Source organism: Entelurus aequoreus, linkage group LG05 (assembly GCF_033978785.1).
Source record: "Entelurus aequoreus isolate RoL-2023_Sb linkage group LG05, RoL_Eaeq_v1.1, whole genome shotgun sequence".
Lineage (NCBI taxonomy): Eukaryota > Metazoa > Chordata > Actinopteri > Syngnathiformes > Syngnathidae > Entelurus > Entelurus aequoreus.
Window position 1 is genome coordinate 4,096,846 of NC_084735.1, and position 18,570 is coordinate 4,115,415.

The window sequence follows — 18,570 nt, forward strand, 5'->3', positions numbered from 1 at the left end:
GGGGTCACCAACCTTTTTGAAAGCAAGAGCTACTTCTTGGGTAGTGATTAATGCGAAGGGCTACCAGTTTGATACACACTTCAATAAATTGCCAGAAATAGCTAATTTGCTCAATTTACCTTTAACTCTATGTTATTATTAATAATTAATGATATTTACACTTAATTGAACGGTTTAAAAGAGGAGAAAACACGGAAAAAAATTACAATTAAATTTTGAAACATAGTTTATCTTCAATTTTGACTCTTTAAAATTCAACCGAAAAAAAGAAGAGAAAAACTTAAAAAAAGAATTTATTGAACATCATTAGTAAGTTTCCTGATTAAGATTAATTTTAGAATTTGGATGACATGTTTTAAATAGGTTAAAATCCAATCTACACTTCGTTAGAATATATAACAAATTGGACCAAGCTATATTTCTAACAAAGACAAATCATTATTTCTTCTAGATTTTCCAGAACAAACATTTTAAAATAAATTCAAAAGACTTTGAAATAAGATTTAAATTTGATTCTACAGATTTTCTAGATTTGCCAGAATAATTTTTTTGAATTTTAATCATAATAAGTTTGAAGAAATATTTCACAAATATTCTTCGTCGAAAAAACAGAAGCTAAAATGAAAAATTTAATTAAAATTTATGTATTATTCTTTACAATAATAAAAACATTTTTTACTTGAACATTGATTTAAATTGTCAGGAAAGAAGAGGAAGGAATTTAAAAGGTAAAAAGGTATATGTGTTTAAAAATCCTAAAATCATTTTTAAGGTTGTATTTTTTCTCTAAAATTGTCTTTCTGAAAGTTATAAGAAGCAAAGTAAAAAAAATTGTGGAGACCAAGTCTTTAAAATATTTTCTTGGATTTTCAAATTGTATTTGAGTTTTGTCTCTCTTAGAATTAAAAAATGTCGGGCAAAGCGAGACCAGCTTGCTAGTAAATAAATAAAATTATAAAAATAGATGCAGCTCACTGGTAAGTGCTGCTATTTGAGCTATTTTTAGAACAGGCCGGCGGGCTACTCATCTGGTCCTTACGGGCTACCTGGTGCCCGCGGGCACCGCGTTGGTGACCCCTGTTATAGATAATAAAAACGTTAACAACATAAAAACCACTTTGACAAAAACAGCCAGCAAAAAAAGTAGCACAAGCGATTAAAATGATGACTTATTTAAAAACCGGGTCCAACAAAATCATGGTACAACACGAAGGGAAGGCGGTGTCATTTGAATATTTGCCGTGTTAACTTGACACAGATGTTGCCTTTGAGCACGGAAGCAGGAAGTACCAATAGTTTGTTTCCATGAGGCACCACTTTGCATTCCAACATGTCAACATCAATACATTTTACGTGTTCCCATTTGTTCATCTGTGCGATGGCAACATGCAGCACTAATTGATTGTGGCGACCTTTCGATGCCCCGCTGTACGCAGCCGTCGCCGGTTCTGGAAATAATCAACAGCACGCTGGCGCATTAATTAAAAAGGACTCGATGAACAAGGAAACATCGTTATGACGCTGGCTTTTTCTCCCGCGCACGCCACAACAGAATGCCAAAAACAAAAAAAACACCTTTTCATTGCGTCCTATTATTAGCCCGCATCATGATGCTAATTAATAGCAAGTACAAAATCAGAATCAGAGAGACAGAATCCATTTTATTTTGCAGTAACGGCAATTACCGTATTTTTCGGAATATAAGTCGCACCGGCCGAAAATGCATAATAAAGAAGGAAAAAAACATATATAAGTCGCACTGGAGTATAAGTCGCATTTTTTGGGGAAATGTATTTGACAAAAGCCAACACCAAGAATAGACATTTGAAAGGCAATTTAAAATTAAAGCTGCAAGCAGCGTTGGTCGGGCCCGCATATTTGGCTGGTGCTAGTTGCTGAAGGATGTCAATCTATGAAATGTAGGTCTAAGTGAGACCTACATAGAGGTTTTTGTTTCATGTCTCTAAGAAGTTCCTACCGGAAGTTACAAGCAGTTTTGTCTGTGTTTTCCTCTGAGGAGCAGTTTTGTCTCTGTTTTATTAAAAAAATTAGCGCAATTTTGAGTTTTGGGGTTCGTTTTTTTTTTATTAGATCGCAATTTCCACCAGTCCTGATGTGTGTGAAAAGTTTGGTGAGTTTTGAAATATTTTAAGGGGGTCAAATTGCAGCTCAAAGAGGCAAAAATGAGTGTTTTTAGTCATGTTTTGTCTTGAAGGGGTAATTGGATGGATCGGAAGTGGATTTACAGATTTAAGCGTTAAAAGTAAATAAAAAAAGTATGACTTATTTTTAACATGTTTTTACTGTCATTGCTCAAAGACAATAATGAATTAAAATCAATGTTGTTATGAATTTTTGACATATTTCAGGTTCCAATTACGTCACATCAAAAATGTCACTTAAATATGTGCGTTTGCCATATAAAAAAGTATGCTTTGACAAAAGGGAATAAAACAAAGAAAAAAAACATAAAAAAATAATAAAAGCTTATAATTGACGGATAGATTGGAAGTTGATTTAGAGATTTAAGCGTTAAAAGTAAATTAAAAAAGTATGACTTATTTTTAACACTTTTATGAGTGGGACCCTTTTGGATCCCCGACATTGATTAAGTGTCGTGAAAAAGCATGTTGTTTCAACGTTGTATTTGTGTTGTAGAATATCAGTTGGAAAATGACCAAAATTCAATGGTCAGATCAACGTTAGAACCCGACATTGATGTAACGTCGTCAAAAAGCATGTTGTTTCAACGTTGTATTTGTGTTGTAGAATATTAGTTGGAAAATGACCAAAATTCAACGGTCAAATCAACGTCAGAACCCAACATTGATTAAACGTCGTCAAAAGGCATGTTGTTTTAACGTTGTATTTGTGTTGTAGAATATTGGTTGGGAAATGATCAAATTTCAACGGTCAAATCAACGTCACAACCCGACATTGATTAAATGTTGTCAAAAAGCATGTTGTTTCAACGTTGTATTTAATACTAGTTGGGAAATGACCAAAATTCAACGGTCAAATCAACGTCACAACCCGACATTGATAAAACGTCGTCAAAAAGCACGTTGTTTCAACGTCATGTTTGAGCTGCTCAACGTCAGGACTCCATTCAACAAGTTGTCAACGTTGTTTCAATGTCTTGTGCCTGCCGAGGTCCACAAAGCGTCTCTCATTCGCGTGTTTTTTCTTCTGTGGCTTTTTCCACTCTCTCCCCCCACGCAGGCGGGCGAGTGGCGAGAGAAATGTTCTACATTCCGCAGAACTCGTGCGGGAGAAACTGCTCGCTGGACACAGGTCAGATGAAAACCACACCGCTTCACCAACATTCAAACTTTGTCTTCATTCGGTGACGATTGTTGCGTCCGACCAGACTCCGTGAAGTCACTTGTCAATCCCAAGTTCTTTTAGGTGACTTATATGCAGAGTAAGAAGGACCATCAAGACAGAATTGGAATATTATCACGTTTTACTAAAGCTTTAGGAGAACCGCCTAGACCAATACATTCATACCAACTTCCCAAGTTGTTCTAACATTCAAACAGGAAGAGACAACTTCTTGAATACGCAAAACAGCCCCCACCCTCTCCAGAAAGGAATACAGGCTCGTTGTTCTACTACAGATAAGATATAAGGGAGTACTCCAACTCCTACATTCCAAGTCTTCAAGGTAACACACAGTTTACTTGCGGACATAAAATGAAAGAATAGAAAGAGTACAAATAGAAAAACACTAGCTGCTTTAAACATGACTATGAATAAAGAAACAACTCTTGAACATATATATGCATTCTCCACACGCATCATGTCAAATTATGACACTTGAATTTTTGTATTATTCATTTTGTTTGGATATATTCGTTATAAGACTGCGTAATCGTATGTAAATTTTACAATTTTTATGCGTTCCTTCTTCTGCAATATATTTGATCAGTATTTGTGTGAATGTCCCAGCATTTACACAATTATATAATTATAATATGCAAATAATACAAATAAGATAATTATATCGCACAAGTATGATTCTACGCCAAAATAATTATCATTTGTTATTATTTAGGGATGTCCGATAATGGCTTTTTGCCGATATCCGATATTCCGATATTGTCCAACTCTTTAATTACCGATACCGATATCAACCGATACCGATATCAACCGATATATACAGTCGTGGAATTAACACATTATTATGTCTAATTTGGACAACCAGGTATGGTGAAGATAAGGTACTTTTTTTAAAAAATAATAAAATAAAATAAGATAAATAAATTAAAAACATTTTCTTGAATAAAAAAGAAAGTAAAACAATATAAAAACAGTTACATAGAAACTAGCAATTAATGACAATTTGTAAAATGAAGTGTTAAAGGTTAGTACTATTAGTGGAGCAGCAGCACGCACAATCATGTGTGCTTACGGACTGTATCCCTTGCAGACTGTATTGATATATATTGATATATAATGTAGGAACCAGAATATTAATAACAGAAAGAAACAACCCTTTTGTGTGAATGAGGAGGGAGGTTTTTTGGGTTGGTGCATTAATTGTAAGTGTATCTTGTGTTTTTTATGTTGATTTAATTAAAAAAAAACAAAAAAAAAACGATACCGATAATAAAAAAACCAATACCGATAATTTCCGATATTACATTTTAACGCATTATTATTATTTTAACACAACGATATTATCGGACATCCCTATTATTATTCCGACGCAAAAGTTAGGCACGCTCCACAGCCCACAGTTTTAGTCCAAAATTAAAAAAAAAATATTCCGGATTACCCAGAATTCCCGGTTTTCTGGTATACTTTGCCCATACAAAATGAATGGGCCAATTGTCAAACGTGCACAACTCCCACATTTCTCACCCGATTGGAACGGTTCCACCGTCCACACCCTCAACCCACCTTGGACAATCAAACCACCAAATTCCCAAAAAAATTCCAGGAATTCACAGTTTTCCAAAGCCCTATTTTCACCTGTTCCGGGAAAGTTTTCACAGTCCACATTTTTCAACCGTTTTTGACCATTCCACCTTCAAAACATTCCACAAAAAATGCTCCTATTTTTCTGGTTCAAATTCCCGGTTTTCACAAAATTCCAGGAATTCCCAGTTTTCCAAAGCCCTATTTACACCTGTTCCTGGAAAGTTTTCACAGTCCACATTTTTCAACCGTTTTTGACCATTCCACCTTCAAAACATTCCACAACAAATGCTCCTATTTTTCTGGTTCAAATTCCCGGGTTTCACAAAATTCCAGGAATTCCCAGTTTTCCAAAGCCCTATTTTCACCTGTTCCTGGAAAGTTTTCACAGTCCACATTTTTCAACCGTTTTTGACCATCCCACCTTCAAAACATTCCACAAAAAATGCTCCTATTTTACTGGTTCAAATTCCCGGTTTTCACAAAATTCCTGGAATTCCCAGTTTTCCAAAGCCCTATTTACACCTGTACCTGGAAAGTTTTCACAGTCTACATTTTTCAACTGTTTTTGGCAATTTCACCTTCAAAACATTCCACAACAAATGCTCCTATTTTTCTGGTTCAAATTCCCGGTTTTCACAAAATTCCAGGAATTCCCAGTTTTCCAAAGTCCAATTTTCACCTGTTCCTAGAAAGTTTTCACAGTCCACATTTTTTAACCATTTTTGACCATTCCACCTTCAAAACATTCCACAAAAAATGCTTCTATTTTTCTGGTTCAAATTCCCGGTTTTCACAAAATTCCAGGAATTTCCAGTTTTCCAAAGCCCTATTTTCACCTGTTCCTGGAAAGTTTTCACAGTCCACATTTTTCAACCGTTTTTGGCAATTCCACCTTCAAAACATTCCACACCAAATGCTCCTATTTTTCTGGTTCAAATTCCCGTTTTTCACAAAATTCCAGGAATTCCCAGTTTTCCAAAGCCCAATTTTCACCTGTTCCTAGAAAGTTTTCACAGTCCACATTTTTCAACCGTTTTTGACCATTCCACCTTCAAAACATTCCACAAAAAATGCTCCTATTTTTCTGGTTCAAATCCCCGGTTTTCACAAAATTCCAGGAATTCCCAGTTTTCCAAAGCCCTATTTACACCTGTTCCTGGAAAGTTTTCACAGTCCACATTTTTCAACCGTTTTTGACCATTCCACCTTCAAAACATTCCACAACAAATGCTCCTATTTTTCTGGTTCAAATTCCCGGTTTTCACAAAATTCCAGGAATTCCCAGTTTTCCAAAGCCCTATTTTCACCTGTTCCTGGAAAGTTTTCACAGTCCACATTTTTCAACCGTTTTTGACCATTCCACCTTCAAAACATTCCACAACAAAGGCTCCTATTTTTCTGGTTCAAATTCCCGGTTTTCACAAAATTCCAGGAATTCCCAGTTTTCCAAAGCCCTATTTTCACCTGTTCCTGGAAAGTTTTCACAGTCCACATTTTTCAACCGTTTTTGACCATTCCACCTTCAAAACAATCCACAAAAAATGCTCCTATTTTTGTGGTTCAAGTTCCCGGTTTTCACAAAATTCCAGGAATTCCCAGTTTTCCAAAGTCCTATTTTCACCTGTTACTAGAAAGTTTTCACAGTCCACATTTTTTAACCATTTTTGACCATTCCACCTTCAAAACATTCCACAAAAAATGCTCCTATTTTTCTGGTTCAAATTCCCGGTTTTCACAAAATTCCAGGAATTCCCAGTTTTCCAAAGTCCTATTTTCACCTGTTCCTGGAAAGTTTTCACAGTCCACATTTTTTAACCGTTTTTGGCAATTTCACCTTCAAAACATTCCACAACAAATGCTCCTATTTTTCTGGTCCAAATTCCCGGTTTTCACAAAATTCCAGGAATTCCCAGTTTTCCAAAGCCCTATTTTCACCTGTTCCTGGAAAGTTTTCACAGTCCACATTTTTCAACCGTTTTTGGCAATTTCACCTTCAAAACATTCCACAACAAATGCTCCTATTTTTCTGGTTCAAATTCCCGGTTTTCACAAAATTCCAGGAATTCCCAGTTTTCCAAAGTCCAATTTTCACCTGTTCCTAGAAAGTTTTCACAGTCCACATTTTTTAACCATTTTTGACCATTCCACCTTCAAAACATTCCACAAAAAATGCTCCTATTTTTCTGGTTCAAATTCACGGTTTTCACAAAATTCCAGGAATTCCCAGTTTTCCAAAGCCCTATTTTCACCTGTTCCTGGAAAGTTTTCACAGTCCACATTTTTCAACCGTTTTTGACCATTCCACCTTCAAAACATTCCACAAAAAATGGTCCTATTTTTCTGGTTCAAATTCCCGGTTTTCAAAAAATTCCAGGAATTCCCAGTTTTACAAAGCCCTATTTACACCTGTTACTGGAAAGTTTTCAAAGTCCACATTTTTTAACCGTTTTTGACCATTTCACCTTCAAAACATTCCACAAAAAATGCTCCTATTTTTCTGGTTCAAATTCCCGGTTTTCACAAAATTCCAGGAATTCCCAGTTTTCCAAAGTCCAATTTTCACCTGTTCCTAGAAAGTTTTCACAGTCCACATTTTTTAACCATTTTTGACCATTCCACCTTCAAAACATTCCACAACAAATGCTCCTATTTTTCTGGTTCAAATTCACGGTTTTCACAAAATTCCAGGAAATCCAAAATACCCATTTTCAATCAAGACTGTTACTACGTCTACATTTTTTAACCGATTCCAAAAATTCCAACACCAACCCATTCATATCATCTAGGACAGTGGTCCCCAACAACCTGGCCGCGGCCCGGTACCGGTCCGTGGATCGATTAGTACCGGGCCACACAAGAAAAATAAAAAATAAAAAAATACAAAATATATTTTTTTTGTTATTAAATCAACATAAAAAACACAAGATACACTTACAATTAGTGTACCAACCCAAAATACAGTCCGTAAGCACACATGATTGTATTTCTTTATGACGAAAAAAAAAAAAAACTACAAAAAAATACAAAAAAAATAAAAATAAAAAATAAAAAAATATATCCCACAAAGTTACATTTGAAAAAAAAAATACATTTTTTATTCTCCTTCTTCTTATTTTCCATAGGTCATAAAAATATAAATAATTATTTATATCGACTAATATAATAACAACACAATTTAAATAATTACTGCATAACAAAAATTCCTTTTCATCGTTAAATAAGAATAAGACGGCAAATTAATGTTACACAGCCGTTATTTCCTGGCACTAAAGCTGCAAAAAGTAGTTCTTCTCAGGTTTCTCTATGTTTACATTTTCACACTTTGCACTATTTTCTTACACTTTATGAAGCATTTCTTACATATTTCTTATTTTAAGAGCTTATTGTTAAGTGTTCAATGTGATTTTACTATTTTGTTGACATTGTTGGAGTGTTTTCCAGGCTTGTGTTGACATTTCCTTTCTGCCGTGATAGCTGAGGCATTTTAATCAGAGTAAGTTACATTTGAAATATGTAAAAAAAAAATATAAGTATTTAAAAATACAACAACACAATATAAATAATATATATAATGTAAAACATTGAATATAAAAATGAAAATAAAAAATAAATAAATAAATATATGAAACACACATATAGTAATAAAAAATAAATCCGGGTCCTTAATGTTGATAGGTCATAAAAAATATGAATAATTATCGATTTAAAACACTGATATCGCGATGCAGTTTTCAACCATATCGCACAGCTCTAACCGACTGTCCTTTTGGAGAAAAGAGCAGAACAAAACCACAAATAAGCAAGCATAACCTGCAGATTGTCTGCGGCTGAACACGCCTGGCTGCTTCCGTGGAAACATCAGTATTCATGTGTCGAGCGGTGCCTAATTTTTTTTTACTTGACCTCCTCCAGGTACTGCAGTCCTGTATAATGACATTCGCTTCAAATAAATATATAAATAAATATATAGTAATAAAAAATAAATCCGGGTCCTTAATGTTGATAGGTCATAAAAAATATGAATAATTATCGATATAAAACACTGATATCGTGATACAGTTTTCAACCGTATCGCACAGCTCTAACCGGCTGTCCTTTTGGAGAAAAGAGCAGAAAAAACCCACAAATAAGCAAGCATAACCTGCAGATTGTCTGCGGCTGAACACGCCTGGCTGCTTCCGTGGAAACATCAGTATTCATGTGTCGAGCGGTGCCTAATTTTTTTTTACTTGACCTCCTCCAGGTACTGCAGTCCTGTATAATGACATTCGCTTCAAATAAATATATAAATAAATATATAGTAATAAAAAATAAATCCGGGTCCTTAATGTTGATAGGTCATAAAAAATATAAATAATTATCGATATAAAACACTGATATCGTGATACAGTTTTCAACCATATCGCACAGCTCTAACCGACTGTCCTTTTGGAGAAAAGAGCAGAAAAAACCACAAATAAGCAAGCATAACCCGGTGATTGTCTGCGGCTGAACACGCCTGGCTGCTTCCGTGAAAACATCAGTATTCATGTGTCGAGCGGCGTCGCAGCCCTCAGAAGAGAGCAGGGATGGTGGTGAATCGCTAATGCGTATCAATTCTCTCCCTAGCTCTAATCAAACGCTAAAACCCCTAAACTGTACTTTTTTTTCTTTCTTAGTCTCCGCGCTGGCTGGTGTTTGGGAGCGATAAGACAGATGTTTGCGTGGCCGCTAACAGCTCCCGGGCTGACGGACACCGCCGCGTCGTTGCGTTTCACTTCACTTTATCACGCTCGGCCTGCGGGCCCAGATGGCTGGCGAAATGATTGCGCGGCGCAGGTTGAGGTGGCCGTGAATGCTAACGGGCTAACGTTGCTAACGTGTGTGTGTGTGTGCGACCGCAGGAAGCTTCGACATGCAGTTTGACCTCCAAGTGGGCGTGGGCACGGTGGTGGTGGCCAGGCCGCTGGACGCCGAGGCGCAGGCCGTGTACAACATGACCGTGCAGGTGACCGACGGCACCAACGTGGCCACGACGCAGGTACGCCAACGCTTTGGGTGTGCACTTGTCAATATCGCCGCTGGGGGTACTGAAGTGAATTCATCAACTCATATCATGTTCTACATATGTTCATATTCAACTTGGAGAAAGCGAACCACCAGGTTTAAGTAAATAATGGTTGAGCCCAGACTAAATTAAGGAGCCTTCTTTCTTTATTTTGCAATATTTTGCTAGTTCTTTTGCAATGTTTTCTTTATTTTAGAATTTTTTTTTTTGTAATTTTGCATTGTTTTCTTTGTCTTTTTGCAACCTTTTCTTTATTTTGCAACATTTTATTTGACATTTTGCAACCTTTTCTTTCTTTTGCAACCTTTTCTTTAATTTTGCAACATTTTCTTTGTCATTTTGCAAAGTATTGCATGTCATTTTGCAACGTTTTCTTTGTCATTTTGCAACATTTTCCTTGTTATTTTGCAACGTTTTCCTTGTTATTTTGCAACGTTTTCTTCATTTTGCAACATTTTTCTTATTTTGCAAGGTTTTCTTTATTTTGCAATGTTTTGCTTGTTATTTTGCAACGTTTTCTCTAATATAGAATTTTTGTTGTTGTAATTTTGCATTTTCTTTGTCATTTTGCAACCTTTTCTTTATTTTGCAACATTTTATTTGACATTTTGCAACCTTTTCTTTATTTTGCAACCTTTTTTTTTTATTTTGCAACATTTTCTTTGTCATTTTGCAAGGTGTTGCATGTCATTTTGCAATGTTTTCTTTGTCATTTTGCAACATTTTCCTTGTTATTTTGCAACGTTTTCCTTGTTATTTTGCAACTTTTTCTTCATTTTGCAACATTTGTCCTATTTTGCAAGGTTTTCTTTATTTTGCAATATTTTGCTTGTCATTTTGCAACATTTTCCTTGTTATTTTGCAACGTTTTCCTTGTTATTTTGCAACGTTTTCTTCACTTTGCAAAATTGTTCTTATTTTGCAAGGTTTTCTTTATTTTGCAATATTTTGCTTGTTATTTTGCAACGTTTTCTTTATTTTACATTTTCTTTGTTATTTTGCATTGTGGCCCTGCGATGAGGTGGCGACTTGTCCAGGGTGTACCCCGCCTTCCGCCCGAATGCAGCTGAGATAGGCTCCAGCATCCCTCGCGACCCCAAAAGGGACAAGCGGTAGAAAATGGATGGATAGTTGGACATTCGTATATGGACTGGGTTAACTCTCTCACGAGAAGAGGCAATAAATTCAGACTTCGGAATTCAAAAGTGATAGCCCTATCCTTGAGAAGAGACTATCTGTCTAGCTCAACCCCAACACCTACTCAGTGGCCTAGTGGTTAGAGTGTCCGCCCTGAGATCGGTAGGTTGTGAGTTCAAACCTCGGCCGAGTCATACCAAAAATGGGACCCATTACCTCCCTGCTTGGTACTCAGCATCAAGGGTTGGATTTGGGGGTTGAATCACCAAAATGATTCCCGGGCGCGGCGCAGCTTCTGCCCACTGTTCCCCTCACCTCCCAGGGGGTGATCAAGGGGATGGGTCAAATGCAGAGGACAAATTTCACCAGACCTAGTGTGTGTGTGACAATCATTGGTACTTGAACTTTAACTTAACTTGAACTTATGTTATGACTTAAAGCAGTTGTTTTCCAGACACTTACACACGGACATCTCCTTTTATGGTCAGGATGCGCTCCCCTGACTTAGCACACACACACACAGAGACAGGAAGGAGGAATATAAAACGGATGGTTTGGCTTCTACAAGTTAGGAGTGCCAATTTTTATTTTTTACTTGACCTCCTCCAGGTACTGCAGTCCTGTATAATGACATTCGCTTCAAATAAAGCAATTTTTTGTTCAGCAAAGCGTCTCCGACGTCTGTTTTGATCCAGCCGCACTGCCGTGTTGCCCTTCTGCCCGGGAGGGGTTGACAGGACCAGAAATACACATCAGTACCTGTCCAAGATCCAAAATCAACAGGGTTCTTACTTTCATCACCAAGCGGGCGACTAAAACCTATACATGACGATGTAATGTAAAAGATGTTTACTTCCGTCTCTTTCGAGGATGGCTGGAAATATATTCAGGTGTGTTGACAAAAGGGGCGCAATGAAATGAAAAATGGCTGACCAAATCCCGTGAATTGTGACGTGAATAAACGGGATTTTAAATCAATGTATTCTGCTGTCTTGGCTGTTACCAAGCATTTCCCAGCCTTTCCAAAGATCTTATTTTAAATGGCTGACAACCATTATTATTATTATTATTATTATTAATAATATCATTATTACCACCAGCATTGCCGTGTGTGGTCCTAGTTGTCGTATACAGCATGATAAAGTATTTAGTACCTCTTTAAAAGGTAAAGGACACATTCCATGTACATAAAATGTGTGATTATAAATAATGTTTTTCTAAAATATACTCCCCCTTTTTAGAAAAAAAATAATGTTTTAATTCCAAAAATCCTCTCGAACCCAAAAAATGGGTTACTCTCTGACAAACCCAGAAATTGGGTTACATTAATAGCCCTATAACCCAGAAAATAGGTTACTCTATATAAAAATAACCCCAAATCTTAACTCAACACTCGCAACCCATAAAGTGGGTTACCAAAATAACCCAACAGTTTTAGCGTGTATAGGATTATTGCTCAGGAACAGAAAAATAATGACCCTGGGCTTGTCTTCAGTGGTATTTGGACTGGTCAGCCTTTAAAATTAAAAAAAATTAAAAAATTGGGTTACTCTCTGACAAACCCAGAATTGGGTTACATTAATCACCCTATAACCCAGAAAATAGGTCACTCTATATAAAAATAACTCCAAAATCTAACTCAACACTCGCAACCCATAAAGTGGGTTACCAAAATAACCCAACAGTTTTAGCGTGTATAGGATAATTGCTCAGGAACAGAAAAATAATGACTCTGGGCTTGACTTCAGTGGTATTTGGACTGGTCAGCCTTTAAAATAAATAAAAAATGCCTCTAACCCAAAAAATGGGTTAATCTCTGACAAACCCAGAAATTGGGTTACATTAATAGCCCTATAACCCAGAAAATAGGTTACTCTATATAAAAATAACCCCAAATCTTAACTCAACACTCGCAACCCATACATTGGGTTACCAAAATAACCCAACAGTTTTTAGCGTGTATAGGATAATTGTTCAGGAACAGAAAAATAATGACCCTGGGCTTGTCTTCAGTGGTATTTGGACTGGTCAGCCTTTAAAATAAAAAAAAATTAAAAAATTGGGTTACTCTCTGACAAACCCAGAAATGGGTTACATTAATCGCCCTATAACCCAGAAAATAGGTCACTCTATATAAAAATAACTCCAAAATCTAACTCAACACTCGCAACCCATAAAGTGGGTTACCAAAATAACCCAACAGTTTTAGCGTGTATAGGATAATTGCTCAGGAACAGAAAAATAATGACTCTGGGCTTGACTTCAGTGGTATTTGGACTGGTCAGCCTTTAAAATAAATAAAAAATGCCTCTAACCCAAAAAATGGGTTAATCTCTGACAAACCCAGAAATGGGTTACATTAATCGCCCTATAACCCAGAAAATAGGTCACTCTATATAAAAATAACTCCAAAATCTAACTCAACACTCGCAACCCATAAAGTGGGTTACCAAAATAACCCAACAGTTTTAGCGTGTATAGGATAATTGCTCAGGAACAGAAAAATAATGACCTTGGGCTTGACTTCAGTGGTATTTGGACTGGTCAGCCTTTAAAATAAATAAAAAAATGCCTCTAACCCAAAAAATGGGTTAATCTCTGACAAACCCAGAAATTGAGTTACATTAATCGCCCTATAACCCAGAAAATAGGTTACTCTATATAAAAATAACCCCAAATCTTAACTCAACACTCGCAACCCATACATTGGGTTACCAAAATAACCCAACAGTTTTTAGCGTGTATAGGATAATTGCTCAGGAACAGAAAAATAATGACTCTGGGCTTGTCTTCAGTGGTATTTGGACTGGTCAGCCTTTAAAATAAAAAATTAAAATTAAAAATGGGTTACTCTCTGACAAACCCAGAAATTGGGTTACATTAATCGCCCTATAACCCAGAAAATAGGTTACTCTATATAAATATAACCCCAAAATCTAACTCAACACTCGCAACCCATAAAGTGGGTTACCAAAATAATAATAATAATAATAATAATGGATTAGATTTATATAGCGCTTTTCTAGACACTCAAAGCGCTTCACAGAGAAGTGAGAACCCATCATTCATTTTTACAACTCATTCATTCATCATTCATTCTCCGGTGTGAGCGGCACCGGGGGCAAGGGTGAAGTGTCCTGCCCAAGGACACAACGGCAGCGATTTTTGGATGGTAAGAGGCGGGGAGCGAACCTGCAACCCTCAGGTTTCTGGCAAGGCCGCTCTACCCACTACGCCATACCGCCCCGTAAAATAACCCAACATTTTTTAGCATGTATATGATACTTGCTCAAAAACAGAAAATGATTGACCCTGGACTTGACTTCAGAGATAATTGGGCTGGTCAGCCTTTAAAAAATCAACAAGATTCAAGGAACTTTATTGCCACATGAGCACCCCCGAGATCCCAGTTTGAGCCCGATGAGTGCCACAAGAACTATAATATGGACATAAAATTCAAATAGAATAGGGTTGGTGGCATCTTCGTGGCACACCCCTAAAAAACTGTAGTATTCTTTCTCTGACATACGACAATATCCTCCACAAAAATATTGACCCTTTTACAAATATTGTCACACGTCCCTAAACTCTACAGTTTTCTTGCTCTGACGCAAATTAGTGTTGGGAGGGGCTCTTCTGTTCTTTCCCCAACCCTGACCCTAACCCGTTTTTCTAAGCATCCTTGAGGTTTGAATTTCACCTATTTAGGCCCGGGAATCATCCAAGAAGGTAATCCACATTGTCCCAATGATAAATGGGGTGCCTAGAAAGGTCCATTGAACTCACAGACTCTTTGAGTACATTTCGGACCTTTTGGTGCACCGGGACTCTTATGCTTGGTTGAGAGCTACCCAATTTGGGCAGCATGGTTACACAACATTAGATGGTATTCTCTGAGATTGGACCTTCGATCTGATGGCCACAAGAAAATTGGTATTGTTCTCCATATCCCATCAAATGTACCTTCCTCTCAGGTGTTCATCCGGGTCCAAGACAGCAACGACAACCCTCCGGTCTTCTCTCAGCCGGCCTACGACATTAGCGTCTCTGAGGATGTCCCTGTGGACACGGAGCTGCTGCGTGTTCGAGCGTCGGACATGGACGAGCGCAGTCGGCTCAGTTACTCCATTTACAGCAGCGTGGACCCGGCCAGCATGAGGCTGTTCAGAGTCAACCCGGGCACGGGCGTCGTGTACACGGCGGACCGGTTGGACTACGAGGCTCGAACGCAGCACATCCTCACCGTCATGGTGGGCAAATGTCGAGTCTGATCTATGTACATCTAAGCACCGTCCTCATGTGGTCTGATGTGGCCCCAGGTCAAGGACCAGGAGTTCCCATTCAACCGAGACCTGGCTCGGATCCTGGTGGCCGTGGAAGACGCCAACGACAACATTCCCTACTTTACCAGCACCATCTATGACGCCGTGGTCTACGAGTCTTCTGTTGTCGGCTCGTCGGTGATGCAAGTCACAGCTCTGGACAAAGACAACGGGATGAACGGACAACTCACCTACACCATACAAGCAGGTAGGACTCCTTTTGTCTGATGATATTGAGTTTGTTGTCTGAGGTTAAAAGTCTTTTGTTGTTCTCAGGTAACTCTTGGGGTGTGTTTGCCATAAATAACAGCACAGGCCTAATCTTCATCGACAAGGAGCTGGATATCACCTCGGTGGGCTTTTACACGCTCACCGTGCGAGTCACCGACAGCGGATTTCCTCCACTAATGGCCTTGTGCTCTGTCCGTGTCTCCTTGATGCTCTCCGACTTGTCCAAGCCCAAATTCTCTCAAGAGGAGTATCACGCCGAGGTCAAGACGATGGACGTAAAAATCCCTGCATCATTCAGTACTGGACTGATGTTTCTGTGTTCAAGCAGATCATGGAGAACTGCACCGCCGGGGCTTACGTGACCGCTGTTCGCGCCGTGAGCCACTCGTCGCTCATTTATGACATCACCAAGGGCAACGAGGAAAACTGCTTCTTTATTAATCACCACACCGGCATCATCAGCACACGCAAACTCTTTGATTTTGAGGTTGGTTCGTGCTTCATTTTATCGAGTGAGAAGATTTGGTGATGAAATCTGGTCACATGTCTTTCTGTGGTTCAGAAAACGCCATCCTACTTACTGATGGTCCGTGCTTTAAGCATGGCAGGCGTGGAGGCCAGCGCCACAGTCGTCGTGCAGGTGGGGGACATCAACGATAATGCACCTGTCTTCCAACAATTAAGGTATCGAAATGAGTCTTGGTGCACTGATGGTCGGTCATGGCTTTTGACTATAAGTCCTCAACACTCGTGGCAGGTACGTGGGGGTGATCAGTGAGGCGGCCCCACTCAACAGCGTGGTTCTGGCGGACGATGGCAACCCTCTGGTGATCCAGGCGATCGACGAAGACCGCAATCACAACGCCCTGCTGGTGTTCCAGATTATAGACGAGACCGCTCGCATGTTCTTCAGCGTGGACCCTGGGACTGGTTCAATCCGGTAGGAGCCAGGCAGAACTTTGGCATTCATTATACCTGATTTCTTATTTCTCCCTGGTTCTGTTTTAGGACGATTGCCAGTGTGGATTATGAGACCTTCCCTGAGTTTGTTTTCAGGGTTCATGTCAGAGACAGCGGACAGCCTTCAAAAAGTGCTGACAGCCCTGCTGAAGTCGTCATAAAGGTGCATGGTCAGCCGGTAATTTTCCGCTTTTCCAAGAAGTTACCTCACTCTGCTGGTTCTCCCTTTCCACATCTTAGGTCATCAATATCAACGACTCACCCCCAAAGTTCTCTCAGGACATGTATGAGACCATCCTTCTGCTGCCTACCTACGTGGGAGTCGAGGTCCTGCGGGTTGACGCATATGACCCAGACATGATTTTGGACTCTGACAAGTCCCCCACTCCTCAGCTGGTTTACTCCTTGGTGGACCGAAACCTGGAGCACTTCACAGTGGACCGCAGCAGCGGGGTTGTAACGGTCATCAATCAGAACCTCAGCAGGGACCGCTATCGATTCAACTTGAAGGTCAGCCCGTTGAAACATGTGCACGTCAATAAGCAACTCTGCAGACTCCAATATGATATTAATACAAAATCTGTGTCAGTACAATGTGAACTTGACTACATCACCCGTAAAAGTCGCAGCATACTCTTGATATCTGTCTTCAAGGTTTGGGATGGGCGTTTCTCCAGTGTGACGTTGGTCACGGTGCTTGTCCGCCAAGCCGTCAACAGCGGCCTTTCCTTCACCTCCCCGCTCTACTCCGCCTCCGTTCGAGAGAACACTCGGAACATGACCACACTCGCCGTGGTGAATGCCGTTGGCCACCGCCTTAATGAACCACTCAGGTTCTCGCTGCTTAACCCTGGCGGTCTTTTCACCATCCGGCCGACGTGTGGTGCGCTGCTAACCGCCGGAGTCCCCTTTGACCGCGAGGAGCGGGACAGTTATGAGCTGGTCGTGGAGGTCCGTAAAGAGGACGAGGTACTGAAGGTGGCAAGGGTCACCGTCAGAGTGCAGGTGAGATGGACGTCCGAATGTGGCCCAAGTCTTGGCTGTCTGGTCTCACTTATGTCTTTTGCCAGATTGAAGACGACAACGACAACGCCCCAGAGTTTGTGAACCTCCCTTACTACGCCACAGTACAGGTGGAAGCAGAACCCGGGTTGTCTATTTTCAGGGTGTCGTCCACTGACCGAGACTTGGGCGTAAACGGGCAGGTGACCTACAGCCTCAAAGAGCCACACAGAAACTTCCAGGTGATTCCGGTTCTTCTTCAGCAGTGTCCTTTTTAAAGGCCTACTGAAAGCCACTACTACCGACCACGCAGTCTGATAGTTTATATATCAATGATGAAATCTTAACATTGCAACACACGCCAACACGCTAAACTTCCGGTTGAAAACGTCTATGTATGACGACGTATGCGCGTGACGTCAATCGTTGAACCGGAAGTATCGGTAGCCCATTGAAGCCAATACAAAAAGCTCTGTTTTCATCTCAAAATTCCACAGTATTCTGGACATCTGTGTTGGTGAATCTTTTGCAATTTGTTTAATGAACAATGGAGACTGCAAAGAAGAAAGTTGTAGGTGGGATCGGTGTATTAGCGGCTGGCTGTAGCAACACAACCAGGAGGACTTTGACTCGGATAGCAGACGCGCTATCCGACGCTAGCCGCCGACCGCGCGGATGCTCGGGTGAAGTCCTTCGTCCTTCCGTCGATCGCTGGAACGCAGGTGAGCACGGGTGTTGATGAGCAGATGAGGGCTGGCTGGCGTAGGTGGAGCGCTAATGTTTTTATCATAGCTCAGTGAGGTCCCGTTGCTAAGTTAGCTTCAATGGCGTCGTTAGCAACAGCATTGTTAAGCTTCGTCAGGCTGGAAAGTAGTAGTTACAGGTCCACGGTTTAATAGTATTGTTGATTTTCTGTCTATCCTTCCAGTCAGGGGTTTATTTCTT

The 18,570-nt window shown here is 39.5% G+C and overlaps 1 protein-coding gene across 1 annotated transcript in view; it reads left to right on the forward strand.

The window, feature by feature from the left end:
- Positions 1-18,570, forward strand: part of LOC133649553 (protocadherin Fat 3-like) — a 145,934-nt gene that overhangs the window by 115,003 nt on the left and 12,361 nt on the right. Inside the window, exons 10-21 of the mRNA XM_062046144.1 lie at positions 3,223-3,294; positions 9,810-9,946; positions 15,085-15,360; positions 15,430-15,640; positions 15,709-15,923; positions 15,992-16,150; positions 16,226-16,347; positions 16,421-16,603; positions 16,672-16,786; positions 16,864-17,133; positions 17,278-17,628; positions 17,694-17,867. Of these exons, the coding sequence (XP_061902128.1) occupies positions 3,223-3,294; positions 9,810-9,946; positions 15,085-15,360; positions 15,430-15,640; positions 15,709-15,923; positions 15,992-16,150; positions 16,226-16,347; positions 16,421-16,603; positions 16,672-16,786; positions 16,864-17,133; positions 17,278-17,628; positions 17,694-17,867 (2,285 nt within the window). The remainder of the gene's footprint in view (positions 1-3,222; positions 3,295-9,809; positions 9,947-15,084; positions 15,361-15,429; positions 15,641-15,708; positions 15,924-15,991; positions 16,151-16,225; positions 16,348-16,420; positions 16,604-16,671; positions 16,787-16,863; positions 17,134-17,277; positions 17,629-17,693; positions 17,868-18,570) is intronic.